General features: G+C 30.8%; 3 protein-coding genes across 8 annotated transcripts in view; 2 read left to right on the forward strand and 1 right to left on the reverse strand.

Moving 5' to 3' along the window:
* Window positions 1–21,056, forward strand: part of LOC119668156 (sex-lethal homolog) — a 109,530-nt gene that overhangs the window by 37,082 nt on the left and 51,392 nt on the right. The window lies entirely within an intron of this gene.
* LOC119665791 lies at window positions 217–852 on the reverse strand. Its single transcript, XM_038075037.1, has one exon. The coding sequence runs from the start codon at window positions 850–852 to the stop codon at window positions 217–219; it is 636 nt and encodes a 211-aa protein (XP_037930965.1).
* Window positions 5,663–6,351, forward strand: LOC119665792 (putative nuclease HARBI1). Its single transcript, XM_038075038.1, has 2 exons — window positions 5,663–6,099; window positions 6,159–6,351. The coding sequence occupies exons 1-2, from the start codon at window positions 5,663–5,665 to the stop codon at window positions 6,349–6,351; spliced, it is 630 nt and encodes a 209-aa protein (XP_037930966.1).

Below are 21,056 nucleotides of genomic sequence, written 5' to 3' on the forward strand. Positions count from 1 at the left end.
TGCGACTTGCGTTAGTTGAATGTGAACATCCCTTTTGCGTTTTATAGAAATTTATTCTCATGCTTACTGGCAATGCCTTTAACAATATTGAGTGCACCATGATGTTATACTGTGTTGGTGAAATACTTAATGCTGACAGATTTCGTTGCTCTTACTTCGTTGTATAAATTTCTTAAACTCGCTCGCTGAGTTGATGGCTCTTATGTTTAGCAACTTTTATATGTACTTGTCTACAATTTTGTCGCTATCACCGTACTCTTTTAAGAGTAATTCTATGGCGTCATAATAACAACGTTCTGTCGGCAAAAATCCCGTTATCGCTGCCGCTGCTTTGCCTACCAGTGCGTCATTTAAATAGTTGAATTTTGAAGCTGCATCTAATTTCGAATTCTCATGAATTGCTTGTTTAAATTGTTCCCAGATTGGAATCCAATTTTCCAAATTTCCATCAAATTTCTTAAGCTCCAGAGGTTTTAATTTTATATTAGTTTCACTGTTAACGATTGTTCTAGATGGATTTTCGTTGCGCAATGCTTCTTCATAAGAATTGCTGTTTATCCTTTTCAATTCATACTGAACTTTTACAGTTATACCTACTGCTCGATCGTCATACTCCAACGCTGATTCAAATTCCTGTGCCCAATCCTCTTGAGTCACTTTGCTTTGGACGATTTCATCAGCTTTTAACAATCTCTGATGCGCATTATTTATACGAGATAAATAAATGTTCAGAGTTGACTCCTTTGATGTCACGTCTGGTTTCTGCAGTATTTCCTGTTTAAAATATGCATCCACTGTGTTGCATATTTTCGTTAACTGCGTTCTACATGACGCTCTGCTAGCTGCCTCCATTTTTCTTATATAAATAAATAATTTCTAATTAATTACACTCGTGTTTCTTTTTGTTTAAGAGTCGAACGCTTTCTTTTTTTTTAACCACTTTGTTTTCTTTTTAAACTATCAGCCCGCTAGAATTCCCATTAGAATTCAACCGACTCCCGGTTTCGGCACTATGCAAAAAATACTAATAATAAATAATACGCAACACCGGTTTTAGCGTCAGTTTTTGCTGACAGTTTATTAACGACTGAAAAATACAGTGAATGTGTATAATTATACGTACAATGTTTGAGAGATAGAGAGAGACAGCAGCGGCAAGATACAACCCTTTATTTCGCTTTAGTTTTCACAACCACCAATAAAATATTCCGAGGGTGACTTTGTTGTGATACGACATATAGATACCACTGCCGGAAAAAGCAAGAAATTTTCTGAAAAATATCGAGGCCCGTACGTCATACACAGGGTTTTGCCGAACATACTGAACTCACTTTTTTGTTTTTCTTTTTCTTCAAAATCTTTAAAAAAAAGCTGCTAAAAATTCCAATGGCACTCGAGATTATGTCATAACGCAGTTAATCTGAACTTGCAGCTGCAGTTTACAATAAAACAAATAAAATAAGCACTATTTTCGACAGCAACTCTGTGCAAAATGGCAATTTTTTAGGCTTTTATGTGCAAAACACGTAATAAAATTTAAAGTTGAAATTTAGAAATTGAATAATAATTTTTTGTAATTATTGGTAAGAATATTTTTTTTTACATGATTGGAAATAACATATAATTTTTTATACCTTTTAACATTAATATAATAAATAGAAAAAATAACGTATTTGTTACGAACAATAAATACACGAAATACAAATAGTTGAAATCATACATACTTCCAAAAGTCGTTTACAATAGATGTATTTATAGTGTTGGCAACCATGTAGGGCAGAGATTTTTTTCTGAGTCGGACAGAGGTGAAAGAACTTAAGTTAAGTGCAGTTGAATTTTTTTTTTAACTAAAAGTTTTATTGAATTGTAATTTAATGATTACAAATTTGAAAATTTTTTTTTTAACTAAAAGTTTTATTGAATTGTAATTTAATGATTACAAATTTGAAAAAATCGATTGTATAGTGTAAATGAAATAACACTTGAATACATTATAAATAAATAATTCTAATCTATATTATATAAATATTCTGTTGAATTGTAATTTAATGATTAAAACTTGAGAAATTGGACTGAATAGTGTAAATGAGAAAAATGAAATTAATGAAAAAATGAATGAAATAAATGAATTAATACTAGGATACACTATAAATAAATAATAATTCTAATCTATATTATATAAAAATTCTATAAAGAGGTTGTTTCGAACAGTAGTGAACTATAACAACAAAAATTTTATTTTTTATATTATTTTAATTAATTGAATTTTTGGCTGACCATGCAGCTGAGTATTGTGAAATACCCATCATCAGTGGTCTTGGAAATAATTCTTTTATTTAATTATTCGTAAATAATTATTTTTGAGACTGCATGTACCAGGAATCGAACTAGGGTCCTGCCAAATGTGAAGCTCAGATTGAAGGCGCCTTAACCAACTGACCCAAAGCCGTACTTGACTTTTTATGTTCGCATATTTTTCTGGGGTTTTGTTACTTTTGCTATGAAAGTTTTTACAACCAATTTTACAGCTGTGAAATTGTTAAAACAACTGTATGGTCAGTCAAAAATTCAATTAATTAAAATATAATAAATAAAATTTTTGTTGTTATAGTTCACTACTGTTCGAAAAAACCTCTTTTTGAAATATAATAAGTTTCTATTAAAATATAATAGTCACTTTCGTCTGGAAAATTGATGTTAAATTACAACTCATATTCATAAAAATTCTATTGAATTGAAATTTATTGATTAAAAACTTGAAGATTAGATTGATGAATAGCGTAAATAAAATAAAATTTGGACAATTAAATAAAAACTTATAACACATGCGATTTGAGCTGCTTATTAGTTAAGCGGTTTTAAAAAGGTTGGACTGAATAAGCCAGCAATGTTGTTGTTTCATATGTTATTTTTAAAATAAGCAGTTGTTCTTTTGTGATATGCTTACAAAAGAAAAGGTCTAATATTGACATCACAGTGGCGTGAGTTCTCTAATGTTATTATATAAATTCAGTTATTGGTAATAGTAAATACAGTTATAATAAATTTATAAATAAATAAATTTTTAATAAATTAGTAAATAAATAAATCATAATAAATTATGTACAACATTTTAATATAAAATTAAAATTTAATTAAATTCAGTTTTTAGTAATTATAAATTTAGTTATAATAAATTAATAAGTAAATAAATTAATAATAAATAAATAAATCAATAATAAATTATATACAACATCCCTTCCCTTTAAAAAAATAAACATTTCGGAATGGAATATTGCAGGAAAAATATGCAATTCATAATCATCTTCATCACCAACTATAACGAAGGAAGGTTCTGTTTTTACGTCTCATTCAAGCTCATGTGCTCTAAATCTATTGCCCTTGGTTAACTTCAAATGTTACAAAATTTATTTCCCTCTATTTCCTTACTATTTCCTTTATTTGATTTTTCCTTACCAGTTCGTGTGTTCGCTGTATTTGGTATTTCAAAACTTTTGCATAGTCACCATCAGTATAGAGCGGATTGCCTCTTCTCCGTAGATTGATCAGAATCTGAACTTCATACCCGAATAATGTCTATGTGGGAGTTTGTTTGGTAGTGGTATGCACCGTGTTATTGTGTGCCGTGTTATTGGCGTGACAATTAGTTTCATCCTCATTTACGAAACTTCTTGAAAATTCTGCCAACGGCCGACGACTTTCTTCCAACGCTTTATTTGAAGTGTAGGGCGAAGTGTGTATCTTCTTTATACCTAAGATTTTATATGTTTCACTAGATGTAAAAATTGTACCATTATCAGTCACCAATATTCTGGGTATATTAAATTTCGAGATGATCTCATTTAAGAATGCTCGGGCCACAGTCGACGCTTCGTCGTCTGGAATGGGTACACACACCATGTATTTTGAAAAATCATCTTGAAAAGTGAGAAATAATTTGTTTCCCCTAGCCGTCTGAGGTAATGGCCCTACAGTATCAATAAAAATTTTGTCGAAAGGTCTTTGCTGCTTATCCGTTAAAACTATAGGCATCCTCTCTACTTTAGAACTTTTATTCTTCTGACAATTTTGGCAAGCTCTCACATAGTCCTTTATTTGAAGTTGCCTTTCTGACCACTTAAATTGCTTTTTCTGATACGTAAATACGTTTTTACAGCACCTTGATGTCCCCCTAATGGTGAATAGTGAAATGTTTTTAATATACCTTGAATACCTTTCTTATTCGTGAGAAAAACAGCATAGTCTTCCTTTCCAAGGTGGGCTATGTTCACTTCTGAATAATTGTTCAACTTCGGTTGCTAACAACTCTTCCTCTTTTTCCTTTTTTTTGGACCGAGTTACTACCGCAATATTATTATCTTACTCAGTGCATCTGCATTTTATTATTTTTTTTTAGCTTGTAACAAATCGAAATCAAATTCCAAAAGCTTAAGTCGAAAACGATCCAGTTAATTTTTTAAATTTACTATTCCTTTTTATGGCTTGTATCGTTCTTCAGTGCTACTTAGTTCACGAATTGGAAAGTACAAATTCAAATCCTTGCCTGGCTCACCCTGAGATAGAGTAGCTCCTAATGCTTCATTGCTCGCATCTGTTGTCAGAATGAAAGGTGTGCTAAAATCTGGGTATTGTAAAAGTGGTGGCATAGTCACTAACTGTTTTAATTGATCCTTTGTCATCTGACAACTTGTTGTCCGTATGAATTTCGAGTCTTTTCGAAGCAACTGATTTAGAGGTAAGGCGATCATTGCTGCTTATAGAATAAATTTTCTATATTAGTTAATGAATCCCAAAAATGATTGCAATTCCTTTACATTCTGCGGCGGTGGCATATTTTTTACACATTTCACCTTATCAGGATCCAGCATCACACCCTTATCTAAGCATTGGTGACCCAAATATACTACTTCACGCCTTATAAATTGGAATTTCTCTGTTTGTAATTTCAAATTATTGGGTTTTATGCATAAAAATGAGTTCTTGCTTGTTTCACATTTTCTGAGTATTTGCTCAAGGTAGCATGCATAAAAATTTTGTGCTTGTGCTCGCAAGAAAGAGCTTTAGCAAATTCTCAATTTTATTGATTGAACTTTTGTTGAAAAGCTCATTGTGAGTAAATGGTAGGTTTCGTATGCATAAAAATCAAGTTTCTTAATTTTTTGTGAGCAATTGCTTCGAAAAAGTTAAGCTGCTTTTTTTGTGCTCACATTTGGTGCGTTGTCACTTTAAAAATATTTTTCACAAGAACCCGGTGGAAGTCGGTGTTTTTAAAGTTTTTTGTTTAAAGTTTTAAATAAAATTATAAACTATATGAATTATAAAATAATTTAAGTTAAAATGCAAATTTCCAGTTAAAATACAAACAATTATTAAAAAAAGAAATAATGGCAGAATTTTTAAATGTTCAAATTAAAAAAAAATTTATTGTTTAACAACAATAAATATAGGAAATGATGAAACGTTGTATAGCTTTTCAAAGGAAAACATTCAATGGTTAGTGGATTATTTTTTGCCTTCAACTAGTCAAACACGTGGTGGAGGCTTGGATGGATTCACAAAAATGTGCACATACATTAGATTTTTGGCGGATCCATGTTTTCAATGTGGAATTGGGGAAGATATTCGTATTCATCAGTTCACTGCATCACGCATAATTAGAGAAATGGCTATAATTATTTCGCAACGTGCAACGTTATGGAACACAAAATATAAAATGCCATTTGCAATAGGAGCAATTGATTGTACACATTTCAAAATAAAAAAACCTTTGAATAATTCTGATGAATACATTTGTGGAAAAGGGTTTTATTCAATAAATGTGCAAGCAACATGCAATGCTAACGAATTATTTACAAGTGTCGATGTTTCTTGGCCTGGTTCTGTGCATGATTCTCGAATTTTAAAAAATAGTTCGGTGCACAATGTAATTAAAAGCAATGATGTAGAAGCATATTTACTTGGCGATGAAGGATACGGTATTGCGCCATGGTTAATGACACCCTTTAAAAATCCATCAAATCCCATTGAAGCCTTATATAATTCCGCAATAACAAAGGAAAGAACTATCATTGAACGTTGCTTTGGTCAATTAAAGCAGAGGTTTGCATCATTTCAATATATCGTGTTGATATAGAAATTGTATTACAAATAATTATAAGTGGTTTTGTTCTGCATAATATAGCAAAACATCTTAATGATATATACCAGTATTCAACAGATTTAGATAGTAACATCGAAAATGTAGTGTTTTCTTCAGATGAAACCAGCGGAGTTACTTGCAACCAGATTCGAGAAAACGGCAAACGAAAATGGTTACCAATTGCCAACATGTTATCAGATAACAGTAATTAGTTTGTAAATAAATTTTTTTTTTAATTATTTGAAAATTTATTAGAATATGAATTTATGTCACAATTTTTTTTAATTTTGATGTATTATAGATATAAAGATACAAATAAAGATAAATAAAATTCATAAGTATTCAAAATCAAATTTTTTATTTGAATTATTAATTTGTTGCGAAAGAACATTTTTTTTTAATTTTTTAATTTTGGTGAATAGATACAAGGAACAATGGAAATAAAGATATAAGGAAAAATAAATAAAGATAAAATTCATAAGAATTTAGACTTAAATTATTTATTTGAATTATTCATTTGTTGCGAAAGTACTATGCTTTGCTTAAGCAAAACATATCTTTGCAATTGTGTTCACTGGAGCAGGTTGCATGCGTCCGAAAAAAGTTAACATTTTAAATAAAAAAACCCTAAAATTTAACAAATCGCTATACTTTTTTCCGCTTTGCTATGCCGCTTTTCTCATTTTTTTCCCGACTTTTTTCCTCTTTTTCTTCCTCGTTTTCTTCCTCTATTTTTCTTTTTACTGCACATTTTGCGGTACTTGCTGATGCACCGTCTTTTGTGGTTCCAGCTTAAATTGCGCCTTTTTCAAAAATAAGAATATTTTTAACTATTTGCTTATCATATTCACTATAAATAATTTACCTGAAATTTTATTTACACTAGGGTTGTCTTTTTTACTTATAATATTTAAAAATTTCTCTTCCCACTCTTTCATCTGCATTTTTTTATTGCCAGTTCTGTTAATGTCCGCTTTGGCTTTTATCCTACTTTTGAAGTTTGCAGTTTTTTTAAGCAGTTTGCTTTCAATTTCAATACCACTCAATTCTTTATATTGTTTTTTTAAATTATTAATAGCTTCAATTTTTTTAGCTTTAAATATTGGTAGTTGCGATTTTTCAAATAACACCGAATAATTATTTATTTTGTTAAGTGATAAAGTGTCACTTTTTATTTCACACATTTTTAATTCCTCTGCATAAAGTAAAACACTTGAATTCAAATTCGAATTTTAACTGAAAATTAATGAAAGCACTTGCAATAACAAAGAAAAAACTTTTTACCATGAAATTACAATAACAAATGCATATGAAAACTTTGAGCATTTGCTCGCATAGATTGAGTTGAGTTCAAGCTTCTTAATCTCATTTTTATGCATACCGAAATGAACTTGAGATCGAGGTTTTGGTGAAACTCTGAAAGTTAAGATCAAGCTAACTATGGTTTGCTCGGAGTAAGAACTCATTTTTATGCATAAGACCCATTGTCACATGGTGCTTGTAATACCGTTCTTAGTCCCTGTTCATGTTTTGTTAAATTATTACCGTAGATCACAATACCGTCCAGGTATACAAAAGAGTCGATACCTTGAACCCCCTTGAGTATGACATTCATTATTCGTTGGGAGCCAGCCGGCGCGCTGCCGCTGGCTAGGTCCAAGTTTGAAAAATTTCTACTGCGCCAGAGCTGGTCTAAAATTTCGTCTATTCTCGGTATTGGAAAGACTTGTTTTATTGGTCTCTCGTTCAGCCTCCAAAAATCTACCACGAGCCGGCATTTCTTATCAGGCTTTTTCGGTACTAGTATTATCGGTGAGTTCCACGGTGATTTACTTGGTGTTATTATCCCGTTGTCTAACATCTCTTTAACTTGATTATTTATTTCCTAGTTATAGGCTTCTGGTAATTAGTACTGCCTTATATTTTTTGGTGGTTGCTCGGAATCTGTCGATATTTCATGTTTAAGTACCGAAGTATGTAAAAACTTATCCCAGGTAAGTGAACAACATCTTGTCGTCCTGTAAACGTACTGTTTTCATTAGTAAGTGAAAACGATTTGTCAAATCTTCGTGCTCTGTGAAATTAATATTTGGTGCCTTAATAACGTCATAAACTCCTAACTTGCTATATTCTAATTTAGTGATCCTGCAATCCTATCTGGCAGTCATTTGCATTCATTCAGGACTCGTACATGTCTTACAACCCTTCGCACTTTAGTTAGTGATTTTCCTACATACACATTTCGTCGAATTTCCTTCTTATGTACCACCACTTTTCCAATTGCCACTCCAATTTCCAATGAAATAAACACTGCTGCTCCTGCCGAATTTGCTATACAAATCCATTTACTATCATTGGAATTCATTAATGGTAAACTGGCTACTATCTTACCTTCGTTCACAAATTTTAACTACTTCCGTACTGCATCTAGTGTGGAACGATTCCACAACTCGTCCCTTTCTAAAAGGCCGTCAGCTAGCTATCGAGTTTCTGGTGGAGTTATATGCATGCTAAATTTTAACGACGATATTTTCATATGATGTACTTCGATTGTCCTCTGGGTAGTCACATTTCCTCCGAAGGATTTCATAAGTCTCTTTGCCGTTTCAATATTTATTTTATTAATGCTCTTTAAAGCCTCCGACTTTAATAAACTAGGTTCCGCTCCTGAGTCTACTAAAAACACTAAATGTTTATTTTTAGCCTCCTTACAAGGTACCACAATGTATGCATCGTTAATCGATTTATCCATTTCCGTTAACTCATTGTAACATACCTTAGTTTGCTGTATCACTGGTATTTCCCTATGCTTGTGTGCTTACTAGTTATTGTTGACAGATTTACTTGTTCTTCCTGCTGTATGTACTGCTTACTCTTCACTAAGGTATTTGTTATTTGCTTATTACTTATGGTTTGGGCACTCCAGTCTAGTGTTCTAGACCGGCCCAGTTGACGTTTCCCTGGACCGTAGTTAAATCTTCTCGACAATTTTTTGCAATATGCCCCTCTAGTCCGCATCTGAAACAGCGTTTCCTTACACCAGCTATTCTATCTTTTCCTTTTTGCTATAATACTGGCCCCGTTTGTTGCCCTGTACCTCTTATTACTACTGGCTCTACATTTGTGTTATACTTTCTAATCATCCATTCTGCAAAACCTGTTCTGTTCATGCCCTTTCAATCTACAAATAGAACAAAACAATCCTTCTAGTCTTATATAGCACTGTTCTATGATATTACAATTACATTTGGGTTCCTGTTTGTGTCCGTAATTGCCACATTCTACGCAGTGAGGCGTGTTTGGCATCACTATACCTTTTGTCCACAAATACTGTGATACAATTTCAGTCTTCTTTCCTTGGTGATTAATTGTTTTATCTGCTTCGCTCGATAGCGCTTTCACCCGACCTCCATAAAATCTAGCTGTTTCGCCCTGTCTCTGCCTGCATGATGTTATGACTTTTCTGATGTGTTCCAAGCTCCTTTCTTTATGTACGTCTTTTTTTTGCTTCACATAGGTCCCCAGCAATGACAAACTGTTTATTTGCCATATGTTCGTATGCCGCTACCACTAATCTTTATTTGATGCAACTCACTATATATTGCGGACTAGCCTCTGGCCTGCTGAGTTAGATCACACCCCGCTACAAATTTATGTACCTCCCCCTCAGATTAGGGCCTTCTGTACCTGCAAAGTATAGCACCAATTTAGCCACAACGTCCATAACACCTACTATTACAGACATTTCTTTCCTCCTCTTCTCTAAATCAAATCTTTTTTCAATCGGGTTTGCGCCAAGATCTACTTGTAACGGAGTATATGTTTTCACAGGTTGTTAACTTGAACCGCTAATTTTTGAATAGTGCGATCTTTTTCTCTACTTTCGTTAACTTTTCGTGAGTCTGCACTCTTACTTTGCTGCTTTTTCAACTCTATAATTTGTTCTTCTAATTCCTCCAACAAATTTGTGAGTTCGGTAGCTTTGTTTTTGAGTTGCTCGCACTGTTTTTCTAACCCATTCTTTACTTTAGAGAACTTCTTTAATATCTTTTCTAATTCAGCACTTTCGGATTGTGATGCACAAAATCGCACACTGCACTGCGCGAGTGGAAATTATTTTTAAAATATGCACACGCACATTTGTGGTGTTAAGAAAAATATTGCACGCACACAGATTTTATGTGCTGATTTAATTTTCATATCGCACAACGCGATGATTGTGCACACAGTTTCGTGCACACACATTTGTGCTGTGCGTCTGACTTATAAAAATGTGCACAATCAGATGTGCGAGAAAATTTTATACTCGCACCGCACTCTGCGAGTACACACTGTGCACACCAGTGTGTTTCTAAAATATTACGATTGCACACAAATGTGCGTTCCCGATTTTGCGCTTGCACCCAAGGGTGCAAAAAAACAATTTGAATTTCACAATTTTGTTTGAAATAGTAAATATTATTTCGCTGCAATTTTTTAAAGGATTGATATTTGCATTCGTTGGGATCGATACGTATGTTAAAAATTCCATAAATTGACATATATTATTTAATATAATTAGTTTTGTTAAGTATTTATAATGTAAACTTATTTGGATGTGACATTTTTAAATGCAAATTTAGTAAGTGATCTTAAAGTAGATATAGAATTAATAAAAGAAATAAATAATTAAAATAAAATACCCCTGTAAAATAATTATATGTGCAAAATTTGTTTATCGTTATTCTCTTCTTAGAATAATGGTACTAATTTTTTTTATATACAGTTGATTCTGTAGTTGAGTTTAACTTCTCTGACCATATATGGAGTTTTTTTTGTGTACTATTTGTGGTACCGTTATCATAATTAATAACAATAGGTAGCAAATTTCATAGAAAATAATTATATGTGCAAAATTGTTTTGCTTCTCGAAGTGTCAACAGTAAATGGAAATAAAGTTGTGAAGTGTATTATAAAGTTTTTTTTTTAAAGTATTGAAGAGTAAAGAATAATTGGTAAGTAAAATACTTATTATTTATTAATAAATATTTATTATTTTAATTAATTTAGATAAAAAATGCCGCATGGGACGGAATTTTCAAGTGAAGAGTGCGGAAAGATTATTGGAATGAGTTTTGCTGGGATGAAAAGTGGCGAAATATCTGCTGCTGGTTATAGACACCTGAATACTATAATAAACTTATTAAAAAATCTCGAAAAATATGGTGTTATAAGAGTGGCGGCCGCTTACCAACTATTAACAACCAAACAAAACGGCATATTCAGCTTCTTGCTACCAATGAGAGGATGAGTTGCAGACAAAGAAGAAATGAATTAGATTTGTCTATCACTAGGCAATGCGTGCAACAAATTATGGAAAAAGACTTAAAGCTAAAATATGAGTCGAAAGTTCCCAAACCGCGCCTTACACAAAGACATAAAAATGCTCGTTTAGTTGTTTTCAGTGATGAAAAAAAGTTTAATCTAGATAGTCCAGATGGTCAACATAAATATTGGAGAGATATTTGTCATCCACGTCAGAATTGCAACAAACGCAACCATGGTAGTGGTTCACTAATGGTGTGGGCTGCCTTTAGCTCGAAGGGAAAGTCTAATATATGCTTCGTACCATCAAAAATGAATTCGGAAATATACATAAATCTGTTGGATAGCGAACTGATAAATTTCGCTGAAAATATTCATGGAGATAATTGGACTTTCCAACAGGATAATGCTCCAATACATGTTCCTTGTGCTACAAAGAAATTATTTGAAGAGAGAAGCATCCCATTGCTAGATTGACCGGCTATAAGTTCTGACATAAATCCAATAGAGGATCTTTGGGGTATTCTTAGTGCCAATATTTATGCTTATTCGAAGCAATACGATACTCTTAAAGAGCTGAAAAAGGACATACTGGACGAATGGGCCAAAATTGACCTCCTACTATTAAAAAAATTGGTAAATTCAATGCCACATAGGATACAGTTAATAAAAATAAATAATGGAAACACATTACCTTATTGAAAAATAAAAAAATTAAATCACATAAAATAATTAATTGTTTTTAGCAAAAAATGTGAATTGCACATATAAATATTTTCTATGAAGATTTAAAATAAAGTTAATTTTTCACTTAAAAAAAATTAATTTGAATAAAATTTTTTTATTATTTTAATTACACTACTAAACATAAAAACAAATAATAAACTAAATTCACCCTAACAAAATTTGTTGGAGTTTAAATTAGATTTTAAGTACTGCACATATAATTATTTTACTGGGGTATTTTTTGATAAGAAATTTAGATATTAATTTATTTAAAGGATTTTGTAAAATTTAAGCTGTAAACAAACTCAAACCTAATAATAAAATAAATTTATGTTGCTCTAATAAATATTATAGTCGCATTTAAAAGTAAATATTATGTCAGTACTCATAATTATCTAAGAAACAATTAGATTTAAATTCTCAATTAACCTTACTATGTATAGAATTTTATTCTCATATACATGTAGGAAATAATATTTATCATTTCATTTAAAGTTATGTGGCGCTCATGTAGCATTATCAAAAACAAAAGTTTACTAAGAGAAATAAAAATTTGACAATTCTATTTTTTCAAACACATACATTTTTAAGTTTTTAGTTTTTTGGTAACGCAGCAATATAATAGTTAGTAATAAAGAAACTTTAAATAAATATATAAAAAACTTGTATTTAAAAGCATTCATTACTACAGTTATTTAATTATTATTACAATTTATCAGTTAATTTAAAGTTATTTAAATATTATTACAATATATGTGAGCTTTAACCACGCGAGCATGAAACACGGCCAACTTCCGACATCAACCTCCAACAACTAACCACTCTGCTTCTGCTTTACTTTGTTCCGTTGCTAAACGCAGAGTTGCCAAGCTTGAGAATTACTGCCTACATACATATATAACTTAATCTTAAATACAATTTTTTGAAGTAGTCCAAAATTGATATTTCTTAATTTTTTCGCTACAATGCTGAAAAATGCTTTATGTTTCAAATTGTGCTAATACGTTGAAGCAGTTAACAGTATTACTGAATTTGAAAACTTTGAATTAATATCTTTATTTTCAATAATGTACAACATTTTTAAAGAATAACACCAAACAAATTCAAGTGTAATAGAATTTAATTATATTTCAAAGTAATTTTTATTAATTTAGTGGAATTACCTGGTGACGTTTTTTATGTAGCTTTTTGATCAAAAACGTGTTACTTGTGAACAACTTTTTCTTAAGAAATAGCATTGTAAATCTTTTCTAAATTTTAATTAATTGAAAGCATATCAATATAAATTTTAATTAATAAAAAAAACAAATTAGAAAAATTAATTAAATAGCAGAATAGTAAATTTTGTTTATTAAAGTACTTTTGTTTCATTAAATGATTATGTTCTTTGAAAATTTCTTTAAGGTTAAATATTAAGATAAATATTTTATTTGAAACATGTTTACTTATTTTACTTATTTTTTTGTGGTTTTTTAATTTTATTTTTGAATTTCTGATTTCTTAAGTTCCGCAAAACTGATCTTTACTTATAACATTCCAAAAAAAATAACTTTTTTCTATCAAATTCATGTATCTATTTAATTCCTATTTCATGAAGTACCTAGTTATATTTTATAATAAAGCAAAATTTTCAATTACATAATGAAATTAACTTTATTCCTATGCTTTAAATTAATAAACCTTAAAATAATAAGTAATATAAGCAAGAAATATACATTCAATTTGAATTTATTATTCAAGATTAAAATATAAATAGAAACTTACTTCTTCAATAAAATATATCGCCTTAAACGTAATGCAAATAAGTTTTCCGCACTATTTTGTTGCGTTATTTATCATAACATTGTACCCTTTTAAATCATGATTTTGCATTTTTGTGCACAGCACAGTGTTTTTCTGAACTCTGGTTTTAAGACACTTATTGACACAAACTGTCAATAAGTTCGTTAATATATCCTATTTCGTCTACTTTTGACAATCTCCTATGCCTAATCGTATCCTTTGTCAACTGAATAAAATTTTTATCTGAATTTATTCCATGAGCTTCTTCCAAGCTTGGATTTGAGTCACCTGTAGGTATCTTTTAAAATTTTGTATTCCGGGTCTAATTGATCAACCCGTTCCTCCATTTATTATCAACTATCGCAATAATCGCTCTTAGAACATGCCACAGAATTATAGCAGATGAACCATACTTTTGGATGAATCAATACCTCTACAATCAATAATATTATTCCCAAATACTCACTACAAATTTATTATCGAAATCAAAATGAATTAGACTTAAAATTTAAATTAAAAACATTCAAATTTTTTTTCTTTTAAAACACCTAAGAGAACTAATAATTTAATTCATATATAATTAAAAATAAATTATTTTTAATTATAAAATTCATTTTGTGAATTAAATTGTAACACCCATTCCATTTATTTATTTTTGTTAGTGTTCAAAATACTAAAAAAATAATAATTCAATCGTACAACTGTTTTGTTTATTTATTCGTTAACGACTTCTATTTCTACACCTCCGACAATCGCACGCAATCATAGATATTACCTAACTAACTAACAAACAGAAAATACAAGGTAGTTTCAACGTGTGGTTGCCAGAGTATGATAATATTAACATTTTAACAAACAAAATAAGACTTAATTCTAAACAGTTTGTTATAATAAAATTCTCAAGGACAATCAGCAGCTTCGAACACCCAATTAAGTTGCCATCGACGATATTTCACCTTCGCTTAGTTTAATTAAACTTCTTATTGTTATTATTATTATTATTATTATTATTATATTTTTTTAATATTTGTCATTTCCTTAAGTTTTTCTTCACAAATATCTTTTCAAACGTTTTAATATTTTATTAATTTAAAATATAAATTATTTACCCCGCGTACATAATTTATTAAAAACACTGCACGCGGTATATAATTTATTTATTTATATATATCGAAATGTTATATATATATATATATATTATTATCAGAATGTCTTTTAAACAAAAAAAAAACAATAATTGAAAGTTTGCTTTTAAAGTTTTTCTCTGTTTTTCCCAGTTTTATTGTTCTTCTTTTTTTAATTCAATTTTAAGTACAATTCACTAATTTGATAATATTTTCCACTAGTTTTCCTAACTTTAAAAACTTACTGAACTCATTTTTTTGTTTTTCTTTCTTTTACTTCAAAATTTTTAAAAAATAACTACTAATTCCTATGGTATTCAAAATCATGCCATAACGCAGTTAATCTGAACTTGTAGGTACGGTTTACAATATTAACATTACAGTGGCGTGAGTACTCTAACATTTATAAAACACTTACATTTTATCTGTTAAAAATTAATTAAATTCAGTTATTAGTAATAATAAATTCAGTTATAATAAATTAATAAATTAATAGTATTATGATTATTAAAGAGTAGGCGTGAAACTTGCCCAACAGCCGGTACTGCGGCCAGAAGAGTCCTATTATACCAGTTTCACTATTGATTAAACAAAGCCCCTTAAAGTTTTGTGAATAAAGTCTACAACTAAATCTAGCGAAGAGTTCATTATCTGCTTTGGTGACAGAAATTTTTTATGAAACAGGTTTCTTCTGTGCGTTATTAAAGCTGGACAGTCACAAAAAATGTGCATGGTCGTTTCCTCATCTTCGCAGCATAATCTGCATTCCGAATTAGCAGATAATTGTAGTTTCTGAAGGTGATATTTCAGACCATAATGACCTGTAATGAAACCTGTTATCAACCTTAAATCACATTTTGAGAATGTCTTTGTAGGAGTACGATGTTATCAGTGCTTTGAAAAAAAAAATTAATAGTAAATTAGTAAATAAATAAATCATAATAAATTATATACAACACCTTATTCTCTAAATTTGGCTCCTAGTGACTATTACCTGTTCTCAAACATGAACAAATGCCTCTGGGGAAAGAGATTTGAATCAAATGATTAAGTGGAATGAGAAACTGAGATATGTTTTGGAGGACTTGATAAATCGTACTATTTAAAAGATATTCAAATGTTGACAGATCGTTGGACTCGGAGTGTCGAGCTAAAACAGCATTATATTAAACATAAAACATAATTTTCCCAAAAAAAAATTCGTTTTTATTACTTAGGCCAATCCATATAGTATATTGCCCCTGGTTAAAGGAATAATATGAAAAGCATTATTATCAATCTGACGTGTAAGGAGTGTGACAAGGGTATTTGAGCTGCCTTTACGCAGGTAGATTGGACCGGTAGATTAATTAACTTCTCTATAGATTTAGCTAGTTCACCAAATCTATTACCAGAAAGTATGTTTGTGGGTGCATTGTCTTTATTAGTTTTATTTTTTTTAGTATCTCTCATATTGTCTTTTTAGATTGTTATTTTTAGACTGGGTATATCGGGAATTGCAAACGATGCTGCTAAAGATGTAATGTTTGGTAAGATTTTATAGGTTAGTACAGTTTTTATGGGCAACGTGCTTGATGCGTCTGTTACTAGATAAGCATTTTCTTCATTTGGGATGCTTATCGCATGTCTTCTCTCTAGGTGCAGGATCTAAAACGATTAAACTTTATTAAGGGTTCATTAGCCTGATTTCGCAGCAGCGGCGATGTCATGATCTCTTCTTCTGGCGTGTCAGTATGAAACGCAAATGCAGCAATTGGCCAACTCTTTTGTTTTTGATTTAAGAAAGTTGTCAATTTTAACCAAATGCAGTCATTGTTTATTTTAAACTTCTTTTTGGTTTGTGTTACATTGTCAGAAAGGTTCATCTCAGTTGGCATCCATCTTAATTCAGCTACTTTCCTCTACGTCGATATTTCAACTATACGATGTCCAACAAATTGTTACATCAACGATTTCTCGAATTTACTCAACAAAGAACTGTTTTAGAATCAGTCCAAAATACTATGCGGCTTGCGTTTATTTCATGTTAGCCCACAATCAAGTATTCATGTTTGTTGATAATCGAGTAATGAAGACGGCAGCTTGGAGTGCCAGCCTTGGCATGGATAGAAGTTTCTGTGGTGTTGTGTGAGTTTTACCACAGACAAAAACTACATCCGCACCATATTGATGTTCAATTCGCAGATAAGCGGGTGCAGCGAATGCAATTTGACTGACATCCATAAATTTATGCATTTAGACCTCTGGCAATGTTGAAATGCGGTTTCTTGCAACAAAAGTTTGGCAATAAGTAAAAAATTCGCTAAGATGCTGTATGAATCAAGTATAGCCATTCCATTGACTTCTTTATGTATGCGATGACATTTTGTTAAGAATTGAAATGAATCATATGTTATATTCCAATATATTTCTAAGATTTCCTTTGTTTGGCTTAGCCAAAAACACCAAATTGGTGTTTTTTTGAAAAATTACACAGCTTTAAACCGGCTTTTGCATTAATTTGCACTACTTGTTGAAAAATTTGTAAAACGTGCTATTCTGGCTTAATCGTCCTCACAGATACATCTTCTGGATACTTAACAAATTCAGCACAATAAGGTGAGTATACTGATCCCCAGATCACCGACGTCATGCCATATTGTTCGATCAGTATTATTCGGCTATTTCGTATCCGTTTTCTTGTCTCTTCAACAACGCTGAGATGAGAGATTGTTTTCCAACAGTGGCGGTGGCAGTGGATATCTTCGATTTCATTTTGTGTGAGCTACCCGACGTAATTCTTGGCAATGTGTTTGCTGATTTCGGCTTCATCTTTTCGCGAACATAGCGTTATTTCTTAATTTTGATTCAATCCCTTGCAAGCGTTTCACGGCCATGGGATAGCTACCAGGCAATGTTGGTAAATTTTTTTTCCATAAAAGACCCAGTATATAACGATCATAAATTATCGGCTGCATCCAAAGGCGGTGTCGGCAACAGCACAAGATTGCTGAATGCACGGTGACATTTGAACCTGTTTGACTATAAGCCACCATAAGCTGGCGGACACTAATGCAGAACATGCACTTATGTTGGTGCAATTTAGAAGCAGTAGCATTAACTGGCGGACGTTGTCATAGTCTTTCATCGGCAAATATTCAAAGTGCTCATAATCAGATTTTTTTTAAACAATTGTGTTGGCACACTGACAATCATGTTAACGTTTATAATCTCATATTGTTCGTCTGCTTCACCCTTTATGTTAAGATACGGCACGGTTGAGTTTTGAGTTAGCTTTTCTTTTTCATACCACTTGTTTCTTACATATAGGGTCTAGCTAACTCGCAATTTTGTTATCCAATTCAGAGACTGACGACCCATAATTCTTATTGTCATCAATTTAAAGAGAACGCTGGAACATGGCGTGGTGAAACTCAAAAGCTGCTGAACTGATTCAGACGTAGGCTGCCCTTACTGTTAGGCCTCCTGTAACAATTTGTTATAGTTTTTACGACAACTATTTATATCGCAGGATTTTTTCATTTGGCACTGGATGACATTGTGTCCTTTACACAAACATGAAAAACACAAATGAAACTGCTTCACTTTTGCCCAACGCTGCTGAACATTCGTATTATTTAAAATTGTTTCATATGTGGCTATGTGGGCCTGTGCATTGTTGCCGTTGTATTTTTAGCGTTTTCGGTTGAGATAAGGGTTGTGCCAAAAGACACATTACACTAGTTTATAGCCAAAAATTTTCAAAGACGAGACCTACATTGTCTATAGTTAAATTTTCCGTACAACTCAAACACTGCAATGATTTTTTATTCTTATGCATTGTTTTTCCGTTATTTGCGTGAAATTCTTCTTTTAGTTTTTCTCAAAACATCACTCTGCAGATATCCCCAAAATTTTTATAATCAACATAGAGCATAATATATATATTATACATATTACATCACTCAATAAGTCGTGTGACTGACACACAGATGGCGCTGCCATTGTCAAATCTATATAACGTTCATGAAGTATCAACCTTCAAAAGACTATGTATAAAATGTCATGACATTTCGATTAGTCAGGAATAAGTGACAGCCATTTAAGTGAAGCTACTTTTGTTATTTTCAAAACAATTTCGTGTGTTAATTTATCATTGTTTCTTGATAAAAAAAAATATTGTACAAGCTCAGCAATGGCTTCAAAAGTGTTATCCGGACTCTGCTCCATCGAAAAGAATCATTTGTTATTGGTTTCTTGAATTTAAACGTGGTCGTACAGACACCGATAATGGTGAACGTTCTGGTTGTCCAATTGAGGTGGTTACTCCAGAAAACATCCAAAAAAAATCCAGAAATTGGTTATATCTGATCGTAAATTGAAATTACCTAAAATAATTGTCTAAAAATAATCTCCCAATATGCTTGCATCCTAATACCCTTGATATCTTTTCTCCATTGCAGAGATGTCCTGATGCCGAGAATACCCTTTAAAGAATCGAAACTTTGCCCACTTCGATCATAACTAAAAGAAATTGCTTATGAAAATTTATTTTTTATAACATTTTTGTAACACATATTAAATAAGTATTAATAAGTCTTTCAGGTCTGCTGCATAATTTTGTTTCAACTACTTATTGTAGTTTTTATTTAGGCAAATATATAAAAACTCGTAAATAAACGTTGTTTTGATTGTAATTGTGTATGTTATGCAATTATTTTATAAATTTTTTATGTACGGAAAATAGTTCATATGATATGTTGGAAGCAATAAAAATCTATTTTAGTTTAGAATTGACAAAAAAATAAGTATGGAAATTAAAATCTTAATCTTATGTTGATAATGATTTCCATGTAAATATATTACTAAAGTAAACATATATGTAAACTGGATATATTATATAACAAAATTTAAACTTATATGAAATAAATTTGTCTGTTTTACAATTATATGTAGCATAAAATTCACATATCTATGCATATAATTTTCGTAATGAAAAAAATGCGTTAAATTTTATGGTAGTAACTTAATGTTAAACAAGTTAAAAGCAAAAACATATCTATGTTTTTGGTTAAAAGTATTATTACAATTTATTTTATTATCAGAAAAAAATTACTAAGTTTTATATAGCTTTGTTTACTTCAAGATATATAACTTTCTATAATTTATTTAATGGATATTATTTTTATTTGGAAATTTAGTTTCAAAATTAAACAAATTTTTAAACATACGCAAACTAATACTAATATTATTGCCTGCACGGCCACCCCATTATCGGGAATGTGTTTTTATAATTGGTCGATTTTCCCTACAAAAATTTTATGCTTATTAATTCGTAAAGCGAATTTTGTAGTCAGAACCAAATAAATTATTGATATGCAAGGGTGTGTACGTACACACGCAAGCAGTTTTCGTGGTGAGTATAATTAATAAATATGTTTCGTAATAAATATTAATTCAATTCAATTTTTAAATCTAATATTAGTACGATTCAAGGCTTTTCTTTGATCTGCAGAAAAACAATGCATAAAAAACACTACGTATGGAGATGCAGAGAGACTCATTTATTTTTTAAACTACATAAATGCAAAATTTACAAAATATTATTTCACAACAAAAAATTATAAAAACCTTATAAAGCTTAATTGATATTATTTTATATAAATTTTAGTCCAACATTAGTATTAAAGAAATAAATTAGAAATATTCAACTAACGTTTATATTTATCTTTAATTTAAAACACACGTAATGCAGTATAGCAGCGGTTATAGTTATAAAAATAAGTGTTTGTAATTTAATCCGTTTTCCGCCACTATAAGAAGGTGTTGAGATACTTTAATGATTTTTATTGTGGATGCTATTTAGAACCTACATATTGGTTCTCCAAACTTTTATGAGCATAGAGCTTTCCATTTCCCAGAAAATGACAGAAAAGTATTCTTACCAACACCAAATAGTGTAGTCATACACTAACGCTTTTTAGCCAGAAAATTACTTTGAC

The sequence above is a fragment of the Teleopsis dalmanni genome, chromosome 1, assembly GCF_002237135.1.
Source record: "Teleopsis dalmanni isolate 2A chromosome 1, ASM223713v2, whole genome shotgun sequence".
NCBI classification, from domain to species: domain Eukaryota; kingdom Metazoa; phylum Arthropoda; class Insecta; order Diptera; family Diopsidae; genus Teleopsis; species Teleopsis dalmanni.